We start from the raw sequence: 22561 nt of genomic DNA on the forward strand, positions 1-22561 counted from the left end.
TTCCTTGTTTTTTTGTGAGACTCTTACTGCACTTCACCTGTTCCCAGCAATGTTGCCTCTGGACATTCAGGTGTCTGGTGTAGATGGCTGCACTTGTGGTGGTTGCTTTGCTTCCTTTGTGGAGAGGAGTGAAATGAGTGCTCCCAGGATGCAAATCATCCTTCTCACTTGAGGTGTCTCTTCACTTGGCTGTCAGCAAAGGGAATCAGGGCTGGAAATCTGAGCTGTGAGATTAGACATGAGATCAGGACCTGCCTGGCTTTTGTCCAGGGGACATTGAGAAGCTTGACACTGCAATGTTTCAATGTCCCTGGGGTCTGATCCTTCAGTGTTTTCAAAGTGCCTGGTACATAAGGACAAGGTTCTGCTCCATTGCAAAATGCAGGGAGGTTCCCTTGGTTAGAGAAAGAGGTGGTTGATAAGGCCCACCTGCCTTACCCTTCTTGTTTCTGGAGTTCCATTCCTCTATCTCCCAGAGGTTTTCTTGGACTGGTTGGAATACAGATGAAGATTTTCTTTAATTCTCACTAGGTGTTCTAATCAGGAGCTTGTTGCACTCTCTGTGTTTATTGTTCTTCATTAATTCTCCTTTTCTTCACACCCCAGGAAATCCTGGAGTAGTGTCCTCATCTCCAGTTCAACCCAATGTGCTGATGTCTAGGCCATTCCTCTGGCAGATGACAGTGGGAAATAACCTTGTTGTATAGCTTGGGCTCTTCTTACAGCCCTGAAACTTGTTACTCTCCATGCCCTTGTGGGCCTTGCCGAGCTGCAGCACTGGGGGCACCGTGTGTCACCTGGGACCTGAGGACAAGGAGAGCTTTGTTCCAGGGCTGGCCAAGATTCCCAGCTGCAAGTTGCCTGCCAAAATACTCGTATGCCTAGAGCAAAGAACATGTCAGAGGGTCAAAGAGTTTGGAGTGATAAGACTCAATTTTGGCGCATAAGTAGTCTGAGACACCTCCCCTTGATTTCACTGTTGGTTTGTTTCCCAGATGGAGCAACCAAGAACCAAAGCACCAGAGCAGGGAAGCCTGATGGAGAGTGGGGTGAAGCTCCAAACAGAAACCTGCCACGTGTGCTCTGTGCAGGAGGCACCCAAAGGTCCCAGTGCTGACATGGAGAGAGAGGCAGAGAAGCATCTGAGCCCAGAGCCTGCATCTTCCCCCAGCCAGGCAGGGGAAATGCAGGGCACCTTCCAAGATGGGAACACGAGTGGGAGCAGCTGCCAGGACTTTCTGAGGTTGTCTCCTGGCAAGGAGGTGATGAAAGAAATGTCCAGAGTGAAAAGAGAGGTTTGTTTAACCTTGGCTTGTGTCCATGGAGGGATGTGAACTGTACTTGGCCTCCTGAGTTTTCCAGCCTTAGACAGTGCTGTTCTGCAGGCTTTGAAGTGAGGCTGATGGTTGTGTGTGTCCATATGTGCCAGTCACTCCCTTGGGTGCTGCCTCCTTTCTTTCCTACCACACCTGAGCTGTGTGTGTACTCAGAGAAAGGAAAAATGCTCCTTTGTTGCTGAAATAGAGTCTGGGAGAACTGAGAAAATGTGTTTTGCTTTTCAACAGCAAGAAGAAAAACTGTCAGAAATGAGCCGCCGACAGTTGACCCTTTTCACTGAGCACAACCGGAGTTCTGACCTTTCAGATATTTTGGAAGAGGAGGAAGAAGATGAGCTGTCTTCAGAAGCTCTGGAAGAGAAGAAATGGGACCAGAGAGAATGTTCCCAGGAGAATGGGGAAAAGGTAACCTGTTCTGAGTGCTGCCTGTGGGGCACGCCGGTGCAGCCATCCCATGCCATCAACTCACAGGAGGAGGGGCTGGGCTGAGCCTTTCCCAAGGTCCTGCTGCTCTGCTTTTACTCCCACTGTTGGCTCAAGGTAGTAAAAACACAGGTTCTTTGGGAGAGGGAAGGGTGTTTGTTTGTAATAAATGGAGCCAGGGTTTAATTAGTTGGAAAAAACCACAGTGTGATGTGGTGTTTAAAATCAATGGGGGTGATTTGAATTCTTAAACACAGACAGTAAACAGGGAGCACTCAATGCTCTCAGGCACAGGGTGTGATTTTTGGGGTGTCATATGCAGGGCCAGGAGTTGGCCTCAATCCTTGTGCATCCCTTCCAGCTCAGGATATTCCCTGATTCTGTGATTATTTGGCTTAGGTCTTGATGCTTTCTGTTGCCAGGGATGGTATGTAGGAGGAGAATTGTGGCTTTTTAGTTCAAATGCTGCAAGGGACGAAATCCTGCCTGAGCTGAGCTGTAAGTGTCCAGCTTAATTCATGCTCAAAGAGTTAAATCTGGTCTGAATGCACCTGTGGGAATGTGATTCCAACTGCATGGCCTGGAACTGGTGTATAACCATACAGATTACAGCAGTTGGCATGAATATCCACGAGGGAAAGCACTGAGAGTGAGAGCCTGGAAAATTAAAAAGCATTGCAGGAAATATAATATGCCCGGATGGCAAGAAAGCACCTTCTCTTTGATTTTTCATGTGACCAGAGAGCATCTGTAGTTGATGGTGCCCTGTGTGGCTGCTGGTCTGTAGGGATGAGGCTGGTGAGCACTAAATGGTAGCAGACAATGTAGTGACTCTGGATTAAATTTCCTTTTCTCCTTCTGAAGGGTCTTCTGCTTCCCAGGTGAGGGATTGAACCTGCAGTGAAGCACATCAGGAGCCCCAGGAGAGCCTGGTGGCTGGAGGGGCTGGGGCTGCCGCTGAAGGTTTTGGAAGGGCTTCCAGTTGTTGGGATTGGGCTGGGAAAAAATGGAAGAAAAACAAGTTTCCTGGAAAGAGAAAGAAGAGTAATCAAGAAAGCTATTGTCTTTTTTTTTTTTTTTTTTTTTTTTTTTTTTTTTTTATCCCCCCCTGGTGTTTTATTAACTGGATAAAGTGATTGTTTTCTGTGCTGGCAGTAACAGAGTGAGGGTAACAAGATGCTGAATTGGGAGAGGATGTGAGGGGCAGGAAGCTTTGGGGCACAGACCTCCCATTACTGCCTTATGGATTGAAGGGGATTGGACTGTAATAGGGCTGTTTTCGAGGATTCTGCATATTTAACTACATTTTCTGTTACCTCAAGACTGCTCAGCCAACTCTTCTGGGATCCAGAGGATGAAAACACAGAGGGGTGGTGCTTTAAAAATGTTTATCCTCAAACAAGTTGTTTAATCACTGAAACCATTTATTATATTAAAACTCAAAAGCAGAAGCCACAACTTTGCAAACAGCTAAAAGAACTCTTACTGAACTTTTTTTTTTTCTGTATTTATGAATTCTCCATATTCCTAATTGGTGCTAACAAGGCAGGAGCCTTAAGCACTGTTCTGTAAGGAGAGTTTGAGAAAATTTGAGGGGTTTTTGGTCTAGAGGAGTTGAGTGGGAGATTTTGTACCCGCCTATTTGCATAATGGTTAAAAGGATGAGAGCCAAAGTAGTCTTGTTTCTGGGAGATGATACATTAAAAGAGGCAGAAATCATGAGCTGCTGTTTGGGATGTTCATGTTGGAGATGCGTTCAAACCTCTTACCCAGGAGGACAGCGCAGCCTTGGGATCGGTCCCCAGAGGGTTCAGGATCTCCATTCTTTGGTGTTTTCAAACCTCATCTAAGCAAAGACATGGATTTATTGTTGGCAACAGTCCTGCTGTAATTAGGACACTGAACTGGAGACCTCAAGGCCCCTTCAACCAATTCTAAATATAATTCAAGACCAAGTTTTGCTTGGAAAAAGCTATAGAGATTGGAACTATCAGGAGACAAATTGCAACTGTCTTTGTTTCTCGCTCACTCTGGTTGAGTTTTTAATTATCTCTGAACAGACCTCCATATGGTTGTAGTTTAAAGTAGCTACACATGCTTTGTAATCTATTTGTAAATGCCTTCGGAACACATTAATAATATAACTTGTCAGGGAAGGTGAACAAGAGACCTCCAGAGGTATCTTCATACCAAAATGACATAATGCACCTGGGGATTTTACCTTTTATGTTACTGTTAATGTGATAAGAAATAAACCCATAAAAATTCTACAGTTGGTCCACAAAAAATTTTAAAATTCGGCAGTGTTGTCCCCAAAATTTTCTGTAACCTGGTAGGCTCTCACTCATCTGCAAGTGGAACTCATATCTGTGTGGCCCTTTGAGGTAAAGGGTTCTCCTTTGTTTTTGTGGGAACTCTGCTCTGGATTTGCAGACAGGGACCTGCAGTAGGGCTGCACTTTGCTAGGAGATGAGAAGGGCCCAGGCAGCAACATCTCCATGGTGTGTCCTACAGCACAGGGCCATTCCCTGTGCTCCAGGAAGACGACATAGCTAAGGGGGACCCATGGCTCTGTGGGTGAGCCCTGTGGACAGAAGAACCCACTCAGCTCTGCTGTGGAGGGATGGTGCCTCTCCTGCCCCCATCCCTCCCAAAGATGCCAAGCCGAGAGGAATCATTGCTGTCGTAGAATGAGAGGTGCTGCAGGTAGAGCTGTGTGTGTACAGGAGAGGCTGGGAGGGAGCTCTTCCATGCATTTGCCTTCCTCGCTTCCTGTCGCATTGCTGGTTCATCTGATTGCTTTTGCCAGAAGATCCATCACTCCCTCTGTCCCCTCCCCTTGCTTTGCTGCAGCCACAGCTCCATCCTGCTCTGCTGGGAGGGAATCAGGGTCACTTTGCCTCTTGTTTTAATGTTTATTTCCTCTCTTTTTTCCTTTGCTTGTCCTGGCTGTGGCTTTTCTCGGGGTCTGGGTACAGATGGATCTTTGTGATACTGACAGCGATGAGGAGATTCTGGAGAGGATCCTGGAGCTCCCGCTTCAGAAGAACCACAGCAAGAAGTTGTTTAGCATCCCTGAAGTGACTGAGGATGAGGATGAAGATGAGGATGAGAAGGGTGCTACAGAAGAAAAGACAGACCCTCAAGACTCCTTGGAAACACAAACCTACCATTCAGGAAGAACAGAGAAACCACCCAACAGCAAGGAGCCATTTCTAAAGGAAGATGGGAGTAACACCTCCATGAAGGTCTCTGCTCAGACTCCTCAGGGGGAGCACAGTGCTAAGGAGAGCAGAGCGGAGGCTGACCATGCAAATCCTGCCTTTGGCCAGCTGTCTTGCAGTCAAAAGAAGGCACACTGGAACTGGGGCTGTCAAGAGAATGATCCAAAGTCTGGGAGTGGGACAAGTCCCTCTTGGAACAAGAAGAAGGGAAATAATTATCGGGAGAAGATCCGAAGTCGGCCTGAGATAAGTAGGAAGAGACAGAGTGATCTAACAGAGCACTGCAGTCGTCTGCTGGGCAACTGCAGCCAGATGGGGAGCGGGTTATACAGAGCTCCCAGTCTCAGGGAGGAGCTGAATGTTGTCAGCAGTGCTGGTGGAAAGGAGGGGTTGGATTTGTACAGCCGGGCCAGACAAGGCACCTTACGGAAAAAAGCCCCAAGAGCAGTGGGATCAGGGGGGGCAGAACCAGCCGTGATAGCAACGCACTGCCCCAGCCCCAGGAGCCTGGAAATAGACATCGAGTATGACTCTGAAGATGATCAGGATTCAACCTGTGCATCCTCCCTGGAGAGCAGGCTGTGGCCAGAGAGGTCCCAGAGCTGCCAAGGGGACTGGAGTGATTGCTCCAGTCAGTCTGAGGTTGCCCACCTGGGTGGCAGAAGGGACCTGACCAGGCTGGAGATGATGGAAGAGCAGGGTATGGAGTGGGCCAGGTCTCCGAGCCGGCACCTACGATTCTTCTGCCGGGAGAAGGAAGCCCCAAGGTGTGAGAGCAGTTCTGAGGAGCAGGGCTGGGAGCTGGACTGTAAGTCACCTGGCTGGAGAAGGAGGCTCGAACATTCTTCGAAGGGGATACGTAGCACCTCCTTGCACAAAAGGGTTGGGAGACTTTTCCTATTCTGGCTTTGAAGCAGCTTGCAGTGGTGCTGGCTTCCCTCTGCTTCCCTGGCCTGCCTGTATCTTGCTTTGTTCAGTGTTGTCCAGAGAAAGGACCCTCCTCTAGGATTGCCTGGAAGAATATCGGAGAGATTCTGTAGTTCTGTGCTTCCCCATGGCTTTTCTTGTAGTAGCTGCTTCTGCTTTTCCTGCTCCCTGACCAAGTGTCACCGATGCAGTATTCCTTTTCACACTGGGTCTTCTCTTCCTCCCCACGGCAGGAGGCTGGGGGACCCAAGTGAAAATCCCTGGTGCAATAAGCTGATTTGTGAAAGCTTTGTGTAGATGCTGACTGTAATGTCATTGCCTCCCCTTGAAATGCCCTTTTCTGCATCTTCACCCTCACCAAGGGGATCGTCACTGGTGCCTGGCAGAGTGCCTGCCTGTCCTCAGTTCTGTTTTCCAACTCCCTTGGTCTTTCCAGCTCTAGAGTGTCCCTGAAGAGGAATGTTGCATTTGGATGCACTGCTCTTTGTGGAGTGCGTTTGGGCTGAGCGCTGTTCAGGGAGTTGGAAGGCAGAGGCTGCTACTAATTCTCTGCTGGTTCCAATTGCAGGCATCCAGTCATAAAGATTCCAGGGGCCCGGAGCCGCCCGGCACAGCCGCCTGGCAGGCTCCTAGCAGGAGACGGAGCAGGAGTGAGAGAAGAAGCCAAATGCAGAAACCTTTGCTCTCTAGTCCAGGTGAGCAGGAACGGGGAGAGAGGTGGGCAGCAGGAGAGATGGAAGCTCCTGGAAATGGCTGGGGAGAGGCTGGCAGGCAGTGCCTGGCCCATGCACTGCTGGGGCAGGGCTGACGTTCTCTCTGCTGTGTTCCCCCTGTGCACAGGCCTTCCAAGGAGCACTGCTCCTGAGACATCTGGCAAAGATGATGGCATTCGGATCTTTGTGGCTCTCTTTGACTACGATCCTGTCTCCATGTCCCCTAACCCTGATGCAGCAGAAGAGGAGCTCCCATTCAAGGAGGGGCAGATCCTGAAAGTAAGAATTTAGTGAACATCTCCTACTCTATGGATCTGTCTGGTGTTCCAGGGAAGCATAAACCTTGGGAGGTCTGCAGTTTCCTCATGAGGGAAGTAGAGGGGGAGATGCTCATATTTTCTCTCTGGTGACCTTATGGAATGGCTGGAGCTGTGTCACGGAGGGTTAGGTTGGATATCAGGGAAAGGTTCTTCCCCCAGAGGGTGCTGGGCACTGCCCAGGCCCCCTAGGGAATGGGCAGGGACCCGAGGCTGCTGGAGCTCCAGGAGCATTTGGACACTGCTCCCAGGGATGCACAGGGTGGGATTGTTGGGGTGTCTGTGCAGGGACAGGGGCTGGACTGCATGGATCATCCTTGTGGGTCCCTTCCAACTCAGGATATTCCATGATTCTTTCTCTGTGCAGCTCAGTCCCTGCAGCATAAACAGTCTATTTCCCTTTGCAGGTTTGTGGAGACAAGGATGCTGATGGTTTTTACAGGGGGGAATGTGCTGGAAGGGAGGGATACATTCCATGCAACATGGTGTCAGAAGTCCCTGTGGAGAGTAGTGAGCTCAAGCAGCAGCTCCTAAAGCAGGGGTTCCTGCCTGCAGACACGGAGAGCCCAGGTACTGTGTATGTGTGTGTCTGTGTGTGCCATGCTCCTGTGGCTCTTTGCTGGAATGTTGGAAGCTCAGTCCCGCTATCGTGTGTGGCCAGTGCAGCCACCAAACCCATTTGGAGGGCTGTCCCTGGATCTGCAGCCTAATTTAGTGGCTGCTCCTTAGCAAGGGCATCTGGCTGGAGGTGGGTGTTCCGAGCTCTCAGTTCATCCCTGGCGCTCCACTGCCAGCATTTGCAGCTGCTCCTGGGCTTGAGGTGTGTGAATTCAGCACAAAGTGAGTCTGAACCTTGCTAGGGACAGGGAAACGGAAGCATTTGAAGAGCAGCTGAAGTATGTGAACAAGAGTTTTCACTCTGTTCCCTCCTTTGTTTTGAAATCCTGTGAATGGAACTCTTGGGATGACCCTGCTCTTGGGTGAGAGAATCTGTGACTTGGGAATGGAGATGTGAAAGGGGGAGGAAAGGTGTGAGACAGCAAGGTAGGCAGACAGGAGTGTACAAGGAGCAGATCTGGTGGTTGGGTTCCTCCTTACTTACTCCCTGGAGTATGTGGTCAGTGCCTTGTGCACTGCAGAGGCTTTCCTGTTCCTTCCCTCTCATGTACTCAGAGAGGAGAGAGAGCAGCCCTGGGATGTGCAGCCAGCGCAGCTCAGACTGAGTCAGGCTTGGTGGCTGTGAGCTGCCCCTGCTGTGAATCCCAGTGTCCCTGTGCCTCTCCCTCATGCCTGCCACCCCTCATCGTGCACTCCTCTGTGCACCCTCTATTGCCAGTGCCAATTGTGGGATCTGCTCCACTTGTTAAAACACCAGGATATTCCTGGTTTGGCTGGTCCCTGTTTCCCTGCAAGTTCAGCAATGAAAAATAGCACAAGTGTTGGTCATGGCAAAGGTAAGCCCTGATATTGCCTGAGCTGGGAAAAAAGCCCAAATCAACTTAAAAATAAGAAAACTAGAGGAAAAAACAAAAAGGAGAAATCCAACTTGTTCCTATTTCTGTGGAGGGAGACTCTAACAGACCCTTAAGGTCCTTTCTCACCCAAACCATTCTATGATTCTGAGGGACTGACAGTGCTCAGCTCCTAAATGTTAGTCCCTGGAAAGTTGATCCTGAGCAGCACAGGGACTGAAGGAGCCTGATGTTTTCACTGTGTGATTTGTTGAATATGTTTTTAAAGGACAAACATATTCGGTCTCTCCCGTGTCTGAGGAGCGGAGATTTGAGTAAGGTGTTTTTCACATCCATACTCTTTCTCTTGCGTGCATGCCAGAGATGGTTGGATGCCTGTGGTGGCCTGTGTCTCTCAGTGGATACACAAGGGATACTCTACCCTGCCTCACTGCATAGTCTTGGAAGAGTAAAGGATTTTAATAGCTCTGAGACTTCATTAAACATGACGGGTTTGAAAGTTTTGAGGAAGGTGGTGGTGGTAGTCAATAAGTTGTGTGTGGAGGGAGGGACTGTAGGTTTGGCACTGGTGGGGACACACCTCAAATCCAAGGAGCAGTTCTGGGCCCCTCTTGGTAAGGACACTGAGGGGCTGGAGCATGTCCAGGAAAGGGAACAGAGAGCCCCAGGAGCGGCTGAGGGAGCTGGGAAGGAGGCTCAGGCGGGAGAAAAGGAGGCTCAGAGGGGGTCTTCTGGCTCTGCACAACTCCCTGACAGGAGGGGGTAGCGGGTGCAGGTTGGACCTGATGGTCTTTTTCTAACTGTAGTGGTTCTTTGATTCCTTGGCAGTTGGGCTGGCTGTACCTCTGCTGTTTTCCTGCTGCCATAACAAGGCTGTCACAGCCTTGTAACTAAGGAAGTGCCTTGGAGGGGTTGGTCTGGGCACTCCTTAGGTTCATTTGGGATTTCATCCAGTCCTGACCCTGCTCAGTGCAGAAGCTTTAGCTGGGTATTAATGGTACAAGGCTTTATTTTGTCCTTATGGTGCTGCTTCTGAAAGCTGAGGAGCAGCAAAGTGTGTCTGCTCTGAGCTGTGGACTGCCTAAAAGGTGTAAGTACAGTGTGGATTTCTCTGTGTATTTGGGATGTGGATCACAGCTCCTCTGAGTCCACATATGAGGCCCAGAGGGCTTTGCCCACAGAAATCCTGTTGTCAGCCTCCCAGGGGAGGCATGTCATCTCTGTCCCCTGTTCACTATTCAAGATGCTTCTCACTTTCCATTCACTGTCTGTTTCTCTTGTCTATTTATTTGCTTTTTTGGTGTTTTTATTAAGGAAATGGCACATTTTCTCCACCTCCACGCCGCCAAACTGTCCCTCCTCCAAAGCCCAGACGCTCCAAGAAAGGTCTGTGTCACCCACTGCTTCCTCTTTGGTTTTTGCTATAGGATTACAGACTGCATTGAATTTTTACTACTTGCTTTCAGGACCCTCAGATGTTTATATGACTGCTAGGAAGTGGAAAGAGAGCCCATCCCTGTGCTGGTGTTAAGTTTTTAACAACAGTGATGTCTTTCATAGTTTGGAGCTTGACCTGTGCTTCTTGTTACGTTCCTGAGTCCTGGTTACTGGTGTAGACTTTGAGTTGCATGAACAGTTTGCTTCTGTTGTTTGCTGTCTTGGTGCTCTTTTTTACTGTTTATCAGTTGTGTCATGTGGTCACTGTTGGAGATGAGCTCTTACTGATGAGGCATTTTCTTCCCTCAGCAGGGCTGGACAAACAGGAATGCAAGTCTCAGCCAGGTGAGAAGCGCTTTTACGGGGGAGTAGGTAATGCATGATAGAATTACAGTGTGTTTTGTGGTCAAGGGCCAGTGTGACACCCTGTGGTGCTGCTTCTAAGCACTGTAACAAAAAGGTTTAGTTCTTTTTGTTTAGTGGTGGGTGCAAAACAGTTTGGGTGAGCAAGGGCTGCTTCCAGGGGGAGTGCACCAGTTGTTTTACCATGGGGGGAGCAGGGCAGTCTCTCACTCATCACATGCTGTGGTCCCTATGATCCAAGAGACACTGAGAGGGTGCTCCCTTTTTCTGAGGGGCATCATCTGTTTATATCCAGAGAGGCCCAGTGTGCAAACCCTTTGCCAGCCCATCTGGTGCTGACCCAAAAGAGAGTTTAAATCCATGAACGTGTGTTTTCTGTAGCACCAGACTTGGCTTTTGTAGGCGCAGGGCAGGTCTGTAGGTAATGGGTTTGAGCAGGCAGGAGATTTGGGATGGCAAGGCCTGGACTTCCCTGTGTGCTGGTTCCTGGCTCTTGGAGGATAAATTTTGTAGCTTAATAGCAGAACATTGTGTAATGGGAGGAGAAATGTCCTTTCAAGACACTGTAAAGAGACAGCTGTTCTCTGTGTGTGTGTGTGAGTAAATAGAAAACATAAAATAATACATTCCTGTACATATAAACAGAGCACCAGGATGAGGGGATGGACGGATGTCCCCACTTTTGTGCTTATGAGGCAGTGAAGAAGATCAGAAAACTGTTTTACCAAATGGCTCTAAAGTCTCTCTCCACTCAGTTCCCCCCATGTATTCTTTTTGCACAGACCACTATAAGAATGGTGAAGGAGTTGCTGTGATTTGGGATTTTGTCCTAGTATTTCCATCTAAGAATATTTTATTTTTCTCCTGCAGGGCAGAAACATAAAGACATTGAAGCAGAGCTGCTGACTCCTCGCAGGATGGTGGCTGCCTTTGACTACAACCCAAAGGAGAGCTCTCCTAACACAGATGTAGAGGTAACCACCAGCTGCTCCCCCCTTTTCAGAGGTTTCTTCTTCCTTTCTCTTTTTTTCCTTCTCTCTCAAGACATTCAGCACTTTGGTCCAACCAGAGTCTCAGTGAAACTGTATGAGTATTCATTGCATACTTTAGTGATCAGACAGGACTGAGCAGATCAGGGGCAGGAGGAAGCAGCTTCTACTGGTAGCAACTGATCCAGGAAACACTCTGGGAAAAGGAAAAACCTGCTTAAGTGTTTGAAAGCACTTTTGACACTTAATTTGAACGTGACTTTAGTGTTAACTATCTGTGTAGGTCTTTGTTCAAGCAAAAAGATTTACCTCCAGTTTAATATACTAGTTTGCAAAGTTCTTCTTTTCAAGCAATTCCTACATATAGAATCACAGAATCATGGAAAGGGATGGGTTGGAGGAGATCTTAAAGCCCATCTCATCCCACCCCCTACCATGAGCAGGGACACCTTCCACTAGACCAGGTTGCTCCTTCCGGCCTGGTCTTGGACACTTCCAGGGATGGGAAGGGGTATAATCTAAACAGGGAAGGATACAATCCAAACAGTAATTTTGTGGATAAATCAGTTCCAGGTAGAAAGGTGGCAATGCAGAATCCTTTCTGCAAAAAGAGATGAGCACGTGATCTGTTCTCTGTTCCTCCAAGCTGTGTTTGCTCTCTGAGCAAACATAAACACAGGGTTTGGATTCCTATCCTTTCCCTTCATCCACAAAGGAGTGTCTGGCCAACAGAGGGCACAGCTTAGGGAATGCTTGCCTCCCAAGCTGTGTCTCCTGCCCAGAGAGACACAGCTGAGGACAGAGTGTTTTAGAATGGTGGAATATCTTGGGAGAGACACAATGTGAGCATGTATCCAACCACCGAACACTTTTGAACCCTTGTCACTGAGGAGGTGACTGTGCTTTTTGCAGTGATTTGCTCTTTTAGAACTCTTTTGGACAAGAGCTTAAATTACTGAAACAAGCTGGTAGAGTTCTGTGGGAGATGCTCCACAGGAGCGACCTGCAGCCTCAAGAGATTAAATTGAGGACTAGGGATATATTATTGTAAATATCTTGGAAGTAGATCCCTTCCAGCTGACACCTGTGAAGTGTCAGAGTGTCTTAAGTGGGACTCAGCCTGTTTGGAGCCTCCACTGGGCAGCTTTTTCCATTAAAAGAGACTGGTGACACCTTTTTCTTTAGCTTTATGCCCCATGGAGCATATGCTGGGGTGTCAGAACAGAGGGTGTGACAGTGAAGGGTCACTGTGTGCTGTGCTCCTGTTCCGTGTCCAGGCTAAACCACCCTGTTTGTATGCATTCCTGCTAGTGACTAGTCCCTAAGTGCTGCATACAAAACAGGCTCATCCAAGGGAGGAGGATTTGTAATTATACTTAAAGAAATTGACAGTATTTCTGGTGCTTGCTGAGCTTGTCCTCAGTGCACCCTTCCAGAGCAGGTGGTAGGTACTATTTTGAAACCTTATTAAAATTGGTTTTAAAATGGACTTTGCTCTTGTCTTAATTTATGAAATGCTTCCCTAGCAATGAATTCCAGAGTTATCCACTTCAGTTTCCCTCCTGCATCCTGGTCCTGCCAGACCGAACACAGTGGGCTCCCTCCCCTGGAGTAAGATTGGGCAAGAAGCCAAGGGGAGCCTGTGTTCCTGGTGAGGAATTCCAGGCACTGCTTTTCCTGTCACCTCTTTTCTCTGGCTCTTTGCAGGCTGAACTGACCTTCAGTGCTGGGGACGTTATCACTGTCTTTGGGTCCATGGATGATGATGGATTCTACTATGTAAGTGCAGGGCTTGGGAAGGTCCTGTGGTTACACTGGAAATTGTTGGAGTTCATGGAGTGGCAGGGAAGCAGAAATCAGGGCACAACATATCCTGCTTTTGAGAAAAACATAAACCCCTTTCTACTTAGTGCAGGGCAGCCTGTTTCTGGAGCTCATTTCTCCTGCTATAAATCTGGTATTACAGAGTCTTGGAATGGTTTGGGGAAGGGACCTTAAAGCTCATCCTGTTCCACCCCCTGCCATGGGCAGGGACACTTTCTACTGTCCCAGGTTGCTCCAAGCTCTGTCCAGCCTGGCCTTGGATGCTTCCATGGATCCAGGGGTAGCCACAGCTTCTCTGGGCATCCTCTTCCAAGGCCTCAGCACACTCATAGCCAGGAATTCCTTCCCAATATCCCATCTATTCCTGCCCTCTGGCAGTGGGAAGCCATTGTCCCTTGTCCTGTCTCTCTGTCCCTTGTCCCCAGTCTGTCTCCAGCTCTCCTGGAGCTCCTTTAGGCCCTGGAAGGGGCTCTGAGGTCTCCCTTGGAACCTTTTCTCCTCCAGGGGAGTCCCGGGGTATCCCAGGCTGGCTCCAGAGCAGAGGGGCTCCAGCCCTGAGAGCATTGCTATGGTCTTTAAACATCCCAGTGGTTCTGAGTTTATTTTTTGGTATCAATTGCCTGCAGGTTTTCCAAAGCCTTGCCTGCATTTTTCTATGCACACACCAGCTGAACCAGCACCTGCTCTGAGCTAACATTTCACCAGGCACTTGGACACTTGGGCCAGAGGCTGGAATGGTGATCCAAGTAAGCAGACACATTCCTGGGGCTGTGCCTGGCCCTCCAGCTGTGTGCCAAACTTGAGCCTTAGCCCTTGGATGATCCACCTTTTCCTGCATGGGAAACACTGTGCCTTCACGCATCTGACTTAAGGTTGAGCTCCAGGTTAAGTCTGAGGGCATCACTGAGAATGTTTTGTTTGATCCTTTTATAGTGTTGGACAAGCAGCAATGCTGCAGTGGGTTTTGTCTTACCCAACCACCTCCTGTTGAACTGGATAAATATTTGTAGGAGTACAATACTGCAGCTCTGGGCCTCTGTGGTCATGGATGCAATGCCTACAGTACATTGTAGTATTGCCTCATTCTTTAAAGACATCAGTAAATACCAGGGCAAATCAAAGGCCTCTAGGACACCTGTGGCACAGTCACATTGCAGTATGGTAGCGGAGATTTTGAGTTTGTAGAAATCACCTTTGTCACAACTTGCTGTCATCTCTCCTTCCTTTTCTCTCTTCTGTGTTCCTGTGCTCTGAATTGTTCCACAACTAAGCAAGGATGTGAGGTCTGGAATTTTCTGAGGATCCTCCCTATGTGGGTGTGTTCTGGACTTGTCTCAGCCTACAGCCCAACCTTCTCTGCAGGGCACTGCACCTCAAGTTGTTATTTATGTCTCCAGGAAAGCTGATGTGAGAATTTAATGTCGATCTTGCAGGGAGAGCTGAACCAACAGAGAGGCCTTGTCCCATCCAACTTCCTGGAAGCTGTTCCTTTGGATGGCGGCACAGACAAGGAATTCCATTCCAAAGAGAAAGAAGCTTCTCCACTGAGTGCTGAGAGCCAGGTGAGATGTGTGACTGCATGGCACTGCCATCCAGGCTGGGCTGTGGCTGGAGCCTGGGCATTGCATGGCATGCAGCACCCATGGGATCACTGAACTTACTGCATGGAGCCTGTTCATCCCAAGGGAGTGCCAGGAGCTCTTCCCAAAGACTTACTTGTAGTGCAGAAAGTGGCACAAAACAACACCTGCTGGGGCCTTAGTGTGGTCAGGTAGGCAAGGAGTATTCAAATCCTACCAGCAAATTGTTTAGATCCACTGAAAGGTCAGTGGGAAAATCCGACTGGAAGGAAAGGTTCAAACAGCTCCCCAGGCACATTAAATTCCTTAAATATTACTATATCCATGCCAAGGAGTTCTGGAATTAGCAACACCCAAACACCAAGGTTTTTCCATCCACCCCTAGTTAGATATATCTTAATCCAGGCTGAGATGCTTCTGGATAAATTCAGAACACACTGAGGAGTTTCCCAAGCAGATCTAGGGGATGGATCCTATGGTTTCAAAAGCATTCCCCAGAGTCAAGGAATTCAAAGGTTAAATTGACCCCTTGCATTGTATTGCTGAGACTCTTGGAATAAAGGCTTTAGTGGGAGACTGGGGTCATGTCAGGGGCTGAGGCTAAAAGTGCAGCAGATCTTTTGTCATTCCTGGATCCCCAGTGCTGTCTCACTGTGGACAGGGAGGCAGGAGGAACCCAGCTTGGTCCCACCTCACATGGGCTCAACCTTCAGTCCTTCTTGGGAAGTTGTTGGCCCTGTCATGTGGTGTCAGACCCACATGAGTCAGAGCAGGTTGGCTTTGAGCCATCCTTAGGGAAGTAGGTGGCCCTGAATCCCTGAATCCTGCTTTGTTGAACTCCCCACTGGTGCCATCCCAGTTTTCTGCTCTCTGCAGCATTTCTTGGCCTTTTTTTCATGCTCAGCTCTTCCTGTTCTCTGTATCTATATCTCTATCTTCAAACGCTGCCTGGTCTTCCTTCACCTCAGCCCTATCCCTTGCTTCCTGGCATTCCAGGCTTTGTGGGTACAGGATTTGCACTCCAGCCTTGATGTCTTCTCAGGCAGAGTAGCCTGGCTCAGATAATGAGGTTTGTGGGCAGTTTGTTGGATCATCTGCTGACCTCAGCAGCTCTCTGAGGTCCTTGTGCTCCCCTGCTGGGGATACTGGTCCTTGCTGGGGAATCACAGGTTAATCAGCTGTTACTGCCAGGGTTTAAGAGCCCAGATGTCACCCAGGTCTAACCTCCCTGGGGGTTAACAAGGATGCAGAGTGGGGCTCTTTCTTCAGTTTCCCTCTCAAAATTATTTACTCTTACCAAATTACTCATCTGTTGAAATAGAGGGTGCCAAAGGAGACCTCAACCAGTAAAATAAAGATGGAATTCTAAGTGTAATTTAGTGCAGATCTTCCCTCTGGCATCAACTAGCAGCCACAGGGCCTGTTTCAGATTCCAGGGGTTGTTATTCTAGCCCCAGCACACATCCTCCCAGGGACCAGGGAGAGTTCAGGTAACTTTGTCTGCCACTGGCAGGTGTGAAGTGTTTGCAAAGCCAAACCCACTTTCCTCTCTGTTCTCTGCTGCTGAGTTCAGTGGGTAACTGATGCCCTGCACAGCACTTTGGCCCACATACCCTTGCATGCTGAAGATTGGAAGCTCTTTTGCTATGTTTCATGACATTTTTAAACACAAGTGCCTTTCAGGTGTGTTAAAGACAACCCATATAAAATAGACACGTTTCAGGTTTGTCCGCCCTTCAAACCTTTCCATTTGTCTCTATTCCTCTGTGCCTGAGATCCAAGGGAGCCTCCTCTTACACTGGTTCTGACTTTTGGGTGCACAGAGCAGGAACCTGTTTGGTTTGGTAGTTTTGCTACTATCCTGATCCATGAACTGCTGTTCTCTGTATTTGGAGGACTGGAAAATTCAGATAATGATGATTAAACCAATTCTATTTTAGTGGGAATCAGCTTGAGCTCTCTAGGCATGACTGTAGCTAATTCTGCATTGTGCCAGCCTGGCTCCTGTCCTGCTGCCTCCCTGCTTCTCCTGGACACCTGTCCCAGGGGATTCTGGCTCAGCACCCCCAGCACTCCTTCCATTTGTGCTTTGCAATCCAGACCTGTCTAAAAAGCTTCCAAACAGGAAGGGCCCCCTGTTAAAAGTGGTATATTTACCCTGCTCAGAGACAAAGTGGAATTAATTAACTGCATTTAAGTGTGTTTAATGATTCCTGAAGAGACAGAACCTGACTCCACAGTGGTTTTGGCTGTTACAGCAGTCACAGCATCCCAACCTGTGGGCAGAAAACCTCAGGGGAAAGGCAGAAGAAAGAAATACCTCCTGCAAAACAGACATACGCCACATCCATCCCTGAGCTGGAATAAACTCTCCCAGTGATACAGTCATGCCTGAGGCTTTCCAAATTCCTGTAGCACTTTCACCCCATGGAGTTAAGGAAAACTTGCTTGCTCAACTTGCTGTTAGCAGAGCAGGCTCCCTGCAAATTCCCAGTCCCAGCTTGAGCCCTGGCACCTCAGGGGGATGTGTGTGTACCATGGCAGAGCTTTGGACTCAGTTACAGCTCATTCCAGTTGCAACAGAAGCTTCTCCATGAGTGATTTTTAAATCACTTGTAATTTCTTGGATGTGATGTTCTTACCTTACCTGTTCTTCACACTTCCCTTCTCCTTGCTGCCCTACCAAAGGCCTGAGAATAAGGACAATTTATTTCCAAATTGAACTGGGGAAGGTGGATCATTTTTAATTATTTCTGAGTAAATCTTAAAATGCTGGCAACTGAAAAGGTGAAGCAATTGAGCTTACAAACTGACAACATTTGGGGATTAGAATAAACAAACAAAAACAGCATAAAGGGGAGGATCCAAGAAGTTCTGGTCACAGCCAGGGCCCAAAACACTCATGCTTACCAGCTCAGAGCAGCTGCTTTAACACTGTTCCTGTTGATGGAATATTTTTCCATTACTAATATGTGGTTTCTGTCAAAGACTGATTGTAAAGCACCTTCAGAAAGTGTTCGATTCTAACTGATTTCATGTATTTATTTCTGCCTGTGTTACGCACCCGGGACGGTTCTTTTCTTCAGAGAATGAGGAAGAGAAGAGTCCAGTGATAGATATGAATGATACATAGAGAGAGCAACCATGTAAGTGTGTGAGACCTTCAACCTTCCACCCAGCTCAGCACCTCAAAGGCTCCTGCACCTGGAGTTGGCTTCTATTCTTGTTTGTAGTTTGACTGGCTGGTTTGGGGCTGTGGTGGCAAATCCACCTTCAGGTCTGATGTCAGACCTTTCACTGCCACCTGGGTTCTGTGGTAAAGACAAACCATTCAGCACATGAAGTGCAGTTGGCTGGAACAATTATCTGGTGGTTTTGGGACCAGGATGGGACTGTGCTGATATTCAGGTTTGGGAAGGACCTGCTTTGTAATTCAGCTTGGCCCTTCTGTTCGCATCAACAGCCAAAGCGTCATTTGGCCTTTGCAAGGTCCTCCTCAGTCTGAGCTCACTTCATGTTCAGCCTGGGGTTTTTTCCCTCTGGATTTTACTCCTTCCTGAGAATAGTCCTGAAAAATCCCTGCCCACCATCCATTTAAGAAAATAGTAACATTGAGGCCCTAAAACCAACCTTGTGTGGATAATTGTTCTGGGGCTGGGTGGGTGAGACCCCTGGTTTTGGGGACCAGCAGGAGCAGTCTTTGTTTTCCTTAGTTTCAAATGTTTGTTTTTCAGAAATTGTGTTAATCAGTAACACCTGAGAGAGTACTAAAACCATCCCTGAAAACTGACATCACTCTTGTGTTTATCACTCTAATAACTTGTATGAGATTTCAACAGAGCAGTTTTTCCTTTGTCTCTCTTAGAGAAGAACCCCCAATTTTCATACGATTTTTCTCTTACCACATGAATCTGTGAGCTGGTTCTGTTGCTTTCATGCCACATAGAGACCTCTGAGAAGAGGAGAAATTGTTTGTGGGGCCACTTCAGCTCTGTCCTGAAACTGTTCCGTCTTTACCAAAAAAGTGTTTTCCAATGGTGCATGGACAGAACCTCCATTGCCCTGGCTGCACAGGGGCCTTTACATCCCTCCTACATCACTCCCTGAGTGTTGGTGAGCCCCTTCTGATGCTAGCCCAGTACTTCTGGACATTTTATCCAAGGATTCTCTGTTGCACAAATCACAGTTTCTGGAGTAGAACTTGGGGATTCTTTCTTTTGCTCCCAGCTAAGAGAGTGAGCTCCAATTTAGCCCTCCCCTGGCTTTCTTTTTTCTTTGCCTCCGCAAATCTTGCATTTCTGGCTGCATATGGTTCATCTGGATTTATTTGGGTTTACTCCAGGACTCCTCAGACCTGACTAACACTGGGCTTATCAGCACCAAGTGCTGTTCTTTGCACAGTGGAGCTGCCAGGATAGACAGAGGTTGCAGCTGTTGCTGCAGCATTGGTTGGAGTGGACCTTTCAGGCAGAGTGCAGCTTTCCCAAAGGCCAGCCTGGGCCATCCATCAGCATGTGTGACATTCTGCAGCATGTCCTGGACGGCAGCTGGCCTTAGGGCACAGTGCTGCACACCTGGAGTGTTGCAGGAGTGCCTTGGAAAGCAACATTTTCAGGTGAACAGAATGTGAGCTCAGGAAAAGTCAACTGTGGGATTGGTTACTATCATGGGGAGAGGCAGAGAGGAGTTCCAGCTCTGTCCTGTAATTCAGGTAAGGGAGAGTGATGGCACTGGCACAACTCAGTGATTGCTGTGAGGCAGAAGTTGACTCTCAGCTTTGTGGAGTTGGGAGGGGTCACAAATTCACTCCAAGATGGAGCTCCCTGTGCTCCTACCCACTCAGGACTGACTCCATGGGTGTTGTAGGTGCTGAGTCTCATCCAGAGCAGAGATTTGTGCTCGTCCTGGGCCACAGGTGCTTCATGCCTGCAGCAGCCTGGACCAGCACAGCTTCCACCTGTGAGGGGAGGAGAGGTCACAGCCACTGGCTGCTCCTGGTCCCAAAGGAGGTGGGTGCTGAACCAGCACTAGGATGGCAGAGCAGAGTTGCTTTGACTTTCCACCCTGGGAAACTTTATTTAAAGTCCCCACAGGGCATGAGCATGGCTGTGCTGGAGTGGGGCAGCAATGCTCTGGGCTCTGCTTCTGCCTTATTCAGCTGCTTGCCCTGGACACAGAGCAGGACCAGGACCAGGCACATCCAGTCCTGCCCAGGGGCTGCTGCTGAGATCTGCACACAGTTACCAGCTGGAGTCTGATCTTGAGGAGTGCTTCCACTCAGGCAGAGAGTCCTGCTGGCACTGTCACCATCTCACATTCCCTCTGGGGCTTTGGCTCCTGCAGACCTGTGAGGGACTCAGTGAGGCTCAGGTAGAGGGATGCTGAGGGTGTAATGTTCCAATGTCAAAGGACTCTTTCCTGGCACAGGTCCAGCCACTCTCATCTTGTGTTTTGGGGGATGCCAAGACAGGATGTACAGCTGGAGCTCGGAAGTTGCTGGTTTGTGAAAGCTGTGTGGAAGAGAAGGCAGTGAGGCTAAGGCTCTCCTAGGCCTCAGAAACTCAGAGCCTCTTCCCTGGGGAGCTTCACAGCCTGTTGGGAAAGGTTGACCTGCCAGATTGGTAATTGTCACTGTCTGGACAGCTAAGCCTAACAAGAGGAGATTGTGGAAGGAAGGCTGCTGATAGGAACTGATCTCTCGGTGCTTTGTGAAGAGGAAACTGAGCCTAGGACTAGGGCACATTCTGATTTCCAAAGGAAACAGCACTATTTGAGACTGGTAGGTCCCAATTAACCATCTCAAACACTCAGGAACATTCCTGTGTGCCACTTGATCCAAGACTTCTCCATGTCCTGCTCCATTGGTGCCGCTGCAGAGCACCAGACTTGGCTTTCTGCCCCTCCTGCCTCTGGATCTGCTGGATGCTGAGCAGCCTTGCAGGACCCCCAATTCCTCTTACTACCATGGCTACTATTGAGAAGCCTGAGGGCTTAGCCAGTCTCCTTGACCCTGTGGAGATCTTGTAGAGCACTTGTTCTTATGAAATTTGATTTTGTTAATGTCCTGGCTTCTGTTCCAGAGCATGCTGGGACCCTAGTAGGCTCCATGGCTGAGGACTCATGGACTCATCAGTACCTGTCCCCATCCATGCTCTCAGGAGCTGCTTCACTTACTTAGCTGTAGAGCAGCATCTTTCACCATGTACTTAGTGGGTCTTTTGTGCTGTCCTGTTCTTAGCCCAAAGTTCAGGAATTTCAGGAATTCTTAGCTAAGGAAGGATCTGGGTTGTAAGTACAAAATTTAAATCCACTGGAAATTTCCTAAGTGGAACTGCATAGAGGGGAGAAGGCCAGGTTCTCTGGCTGAGGTTTATGTTGGTGTGATCTTCTTCAGCAGCTCTAACTTGTGCTTTTGTCTTTTGTCTCTTTCCCACCTAGCTAAATCCAGATGGGTCTGCTGATCAGAGCGACTCCTCTCCGTCTCCTCCTCTGCCAGCACCTTCCTGCCTTGTCCCAGGCGAGCAGAGTCCAGAGCAGGCATCGCTGGCCCTCCTTGCCTGCAGTGATGCACCTGGGCAGAGGAAAAAGAAGAGAGGCTTCTTCTTCAAAGGGAAAAACCTCTTCAAAAGACTTGGGTCCAATAAAAAAAACTAACAAGGGGTTTGTTTATTCCATCCAGGCTGCCAACACAGCCCAGAGACTGAGAGTTCAGGAGAAGCCCTCTGCAATAAGCTGATTATTTTCATAGGGAAGAAGTATGTGTTGAATAGAGAAAACTGGAGGGCGTGGGAGCTGAGAGCCCCTGGGGAAAAAGTGTGAGGTGTGAGGGCTCAGCTCTGGGATCCAGCATGTCCTGCTCCATGCAGCCCTTGGTGCACTGGTTCCCTGTAAATATTTTAATTTAATGATTATATTCTGGCTGTAAGTTAGCTAACTGGCTTTTCCCAGCAAAGCCCCAGCCCCTTAGGAGAGATCCCTTGTACTCCATACCTTGGTATTTCTCTGCTCCAAAGGAGGTCGTGTCGACTCCTTCACTTCCTGCAAAGAAAATTTGCACTTTTCTGTTCCTGTGACTTCCCTTCGCTGTCTCTGGGCTGATGAGTGAGTTCTTATTTGTACTGTAACCCTGTAAATAAGCAGCTGTGCCTCGGAGCATCCCACACTGCCTCAGTCAGCTTCCAGCACGAGGATCCCCGGGGAGGAAGGAGCGATGCCCTGGCAGGGGTCAGTTCTTCAGCGGGGGGGTGGGCTGCTATCAGCTGCTCTTGCCTGGTTCACCTTGACCATGCACTGGCTGGGGACTCCGCCTTATGATTTATTTATCAATTTATTTATCAATTGATTTATTTATCTACCTATTTATTTATTTATTTATTTGTCCGTCTGCCTCTCCACGGTTCCGTTCAGCTGTGTCTGTGAGCCGCTCCCGAGCCAGTGTTGGGAGAGCAGCGCTGGGGCTGGGCAGCTTGCACTGTTTTTGTAGGAGACAATGTGTTCCTGCAGTTGAGATGCTGCCCTGTCCAAGCACGGAGGGTTTTGTATGCCATGGTTTCTGTCCCTCCCCATGTTTCTTTCTCTGCATGTTCCAGTGGGTCCTTGTTCTGAGCAGGGCAGTTCCATGAGCTCCGTGAGTGGTGCCAGCACAGTGGCCATGAGTGGTGGTGGTATGGTATGTTTTTATTTAATATCAAATTTTATGATAATAAATTCTATTTTCACAAAAATACATTTTCCTTAAAAAAGCCAAAGATTCAGTGATGCTTCTTTGGGGGCGTGGGTGAGGAAATTATACCAACCCTATGCACTTTGAAGGTGTTCTGCACCTTCTGTATCCCCTTCTCAGAAGGACAGATGTGGCTGTGGATGCTCCAGGTGTGAGGTGAGGGTAGGGGCTGAGGTGGCAGCCCTGGGGATGCAGGACACCAGAGAGGGCTGTGGGTGTGACGCTGCCCAGA

At 48.7% G+C, this 22561-nt stretch overlaps 1 protein-coding gene across 8 annotated transcripts in view; it reads left to right on the forward strand.

Annotated features, from left to right (window-relative positions):
* The window catches only part of TSPOAP1 (TSPO associated protein 1), a 67509-nt gene extending 45155 nt beyond the window's left edge, over nucleotides 1-22354 (forward strand). For 2 of the 8 annotated variants that reach the window (XM_054646956.2, XM_077188737.1), the window contains 12 exons: nucleotides 996-1295; nucleotides 1566-1742; nucleotides 4739-5866; nucleotides 6480-6606; nucleotides 6752-6903; nucleotides 7349-7511; nucleotides 9728-9799; nucleotides 10160-10195; nucleotides 11084-11187; nucleotides 12910-12981; nucleotides 14460-14588; nucleotides 21045-22354. In XM_054646956.2, the coding sequence (XP_054502931.2) occupies nucleotides 996-1295; nucleotides 1566-1742; nucleotides 4739-5866; nucleotides 6480-6606; nucleotides 6752-6903; nucleotides 7349-7511; nucleotides 9728-9799; nucleotides 10160-10195; nucleotides 11084-11187; nucleotides 12910-12981; nucleotides 14460-14588; nucleotides 21045-21260 (2676 nt within the window). In that variant the 3' untranslated portion in view covers nucleotides 21261-22354. Of the gene's footprint in view, nucleotides 1-995; nucleotides 1296-1565; nucleotides 1743-4738; nucleotides 5867-6479; nucleotides 6607-6751; nucleotides 6904-7348; nucleotides 7512-9727; nucleotides 9800-10159; nucleotides 10196-11083; nucleotides 11188-12909; nucleotides 12982-14459; nucleotides 14589-17692; nucleotides 17753-21044 lie in introns of all 8 variants that reach the window. The other 6 variants (XM_077188735.1, XM_077188732.1, XM_077188738.1 and 3 more) reach the window with 6 other exon arrangements.
* The last annotated feature ends 207 nt before the right edge of the window (nucleotides 22355-22561 follow it).

The sequence above is a fragment of the Agelaius phoeniceus genome, chromosome 20 (genome assembly GCF_051311805.1).
Source record: "Agelaius phoeniceus isolate bAgePho1 chromosome 20, bAgePho1.hap1, whole genome shotgun sequence".
Taxonomy (NCBI): Eukaryota; Metazoa; Chordata; class Aves; order Passeriformes; family Icteridae; genus Agelaius; species Agelaius phoeniceus.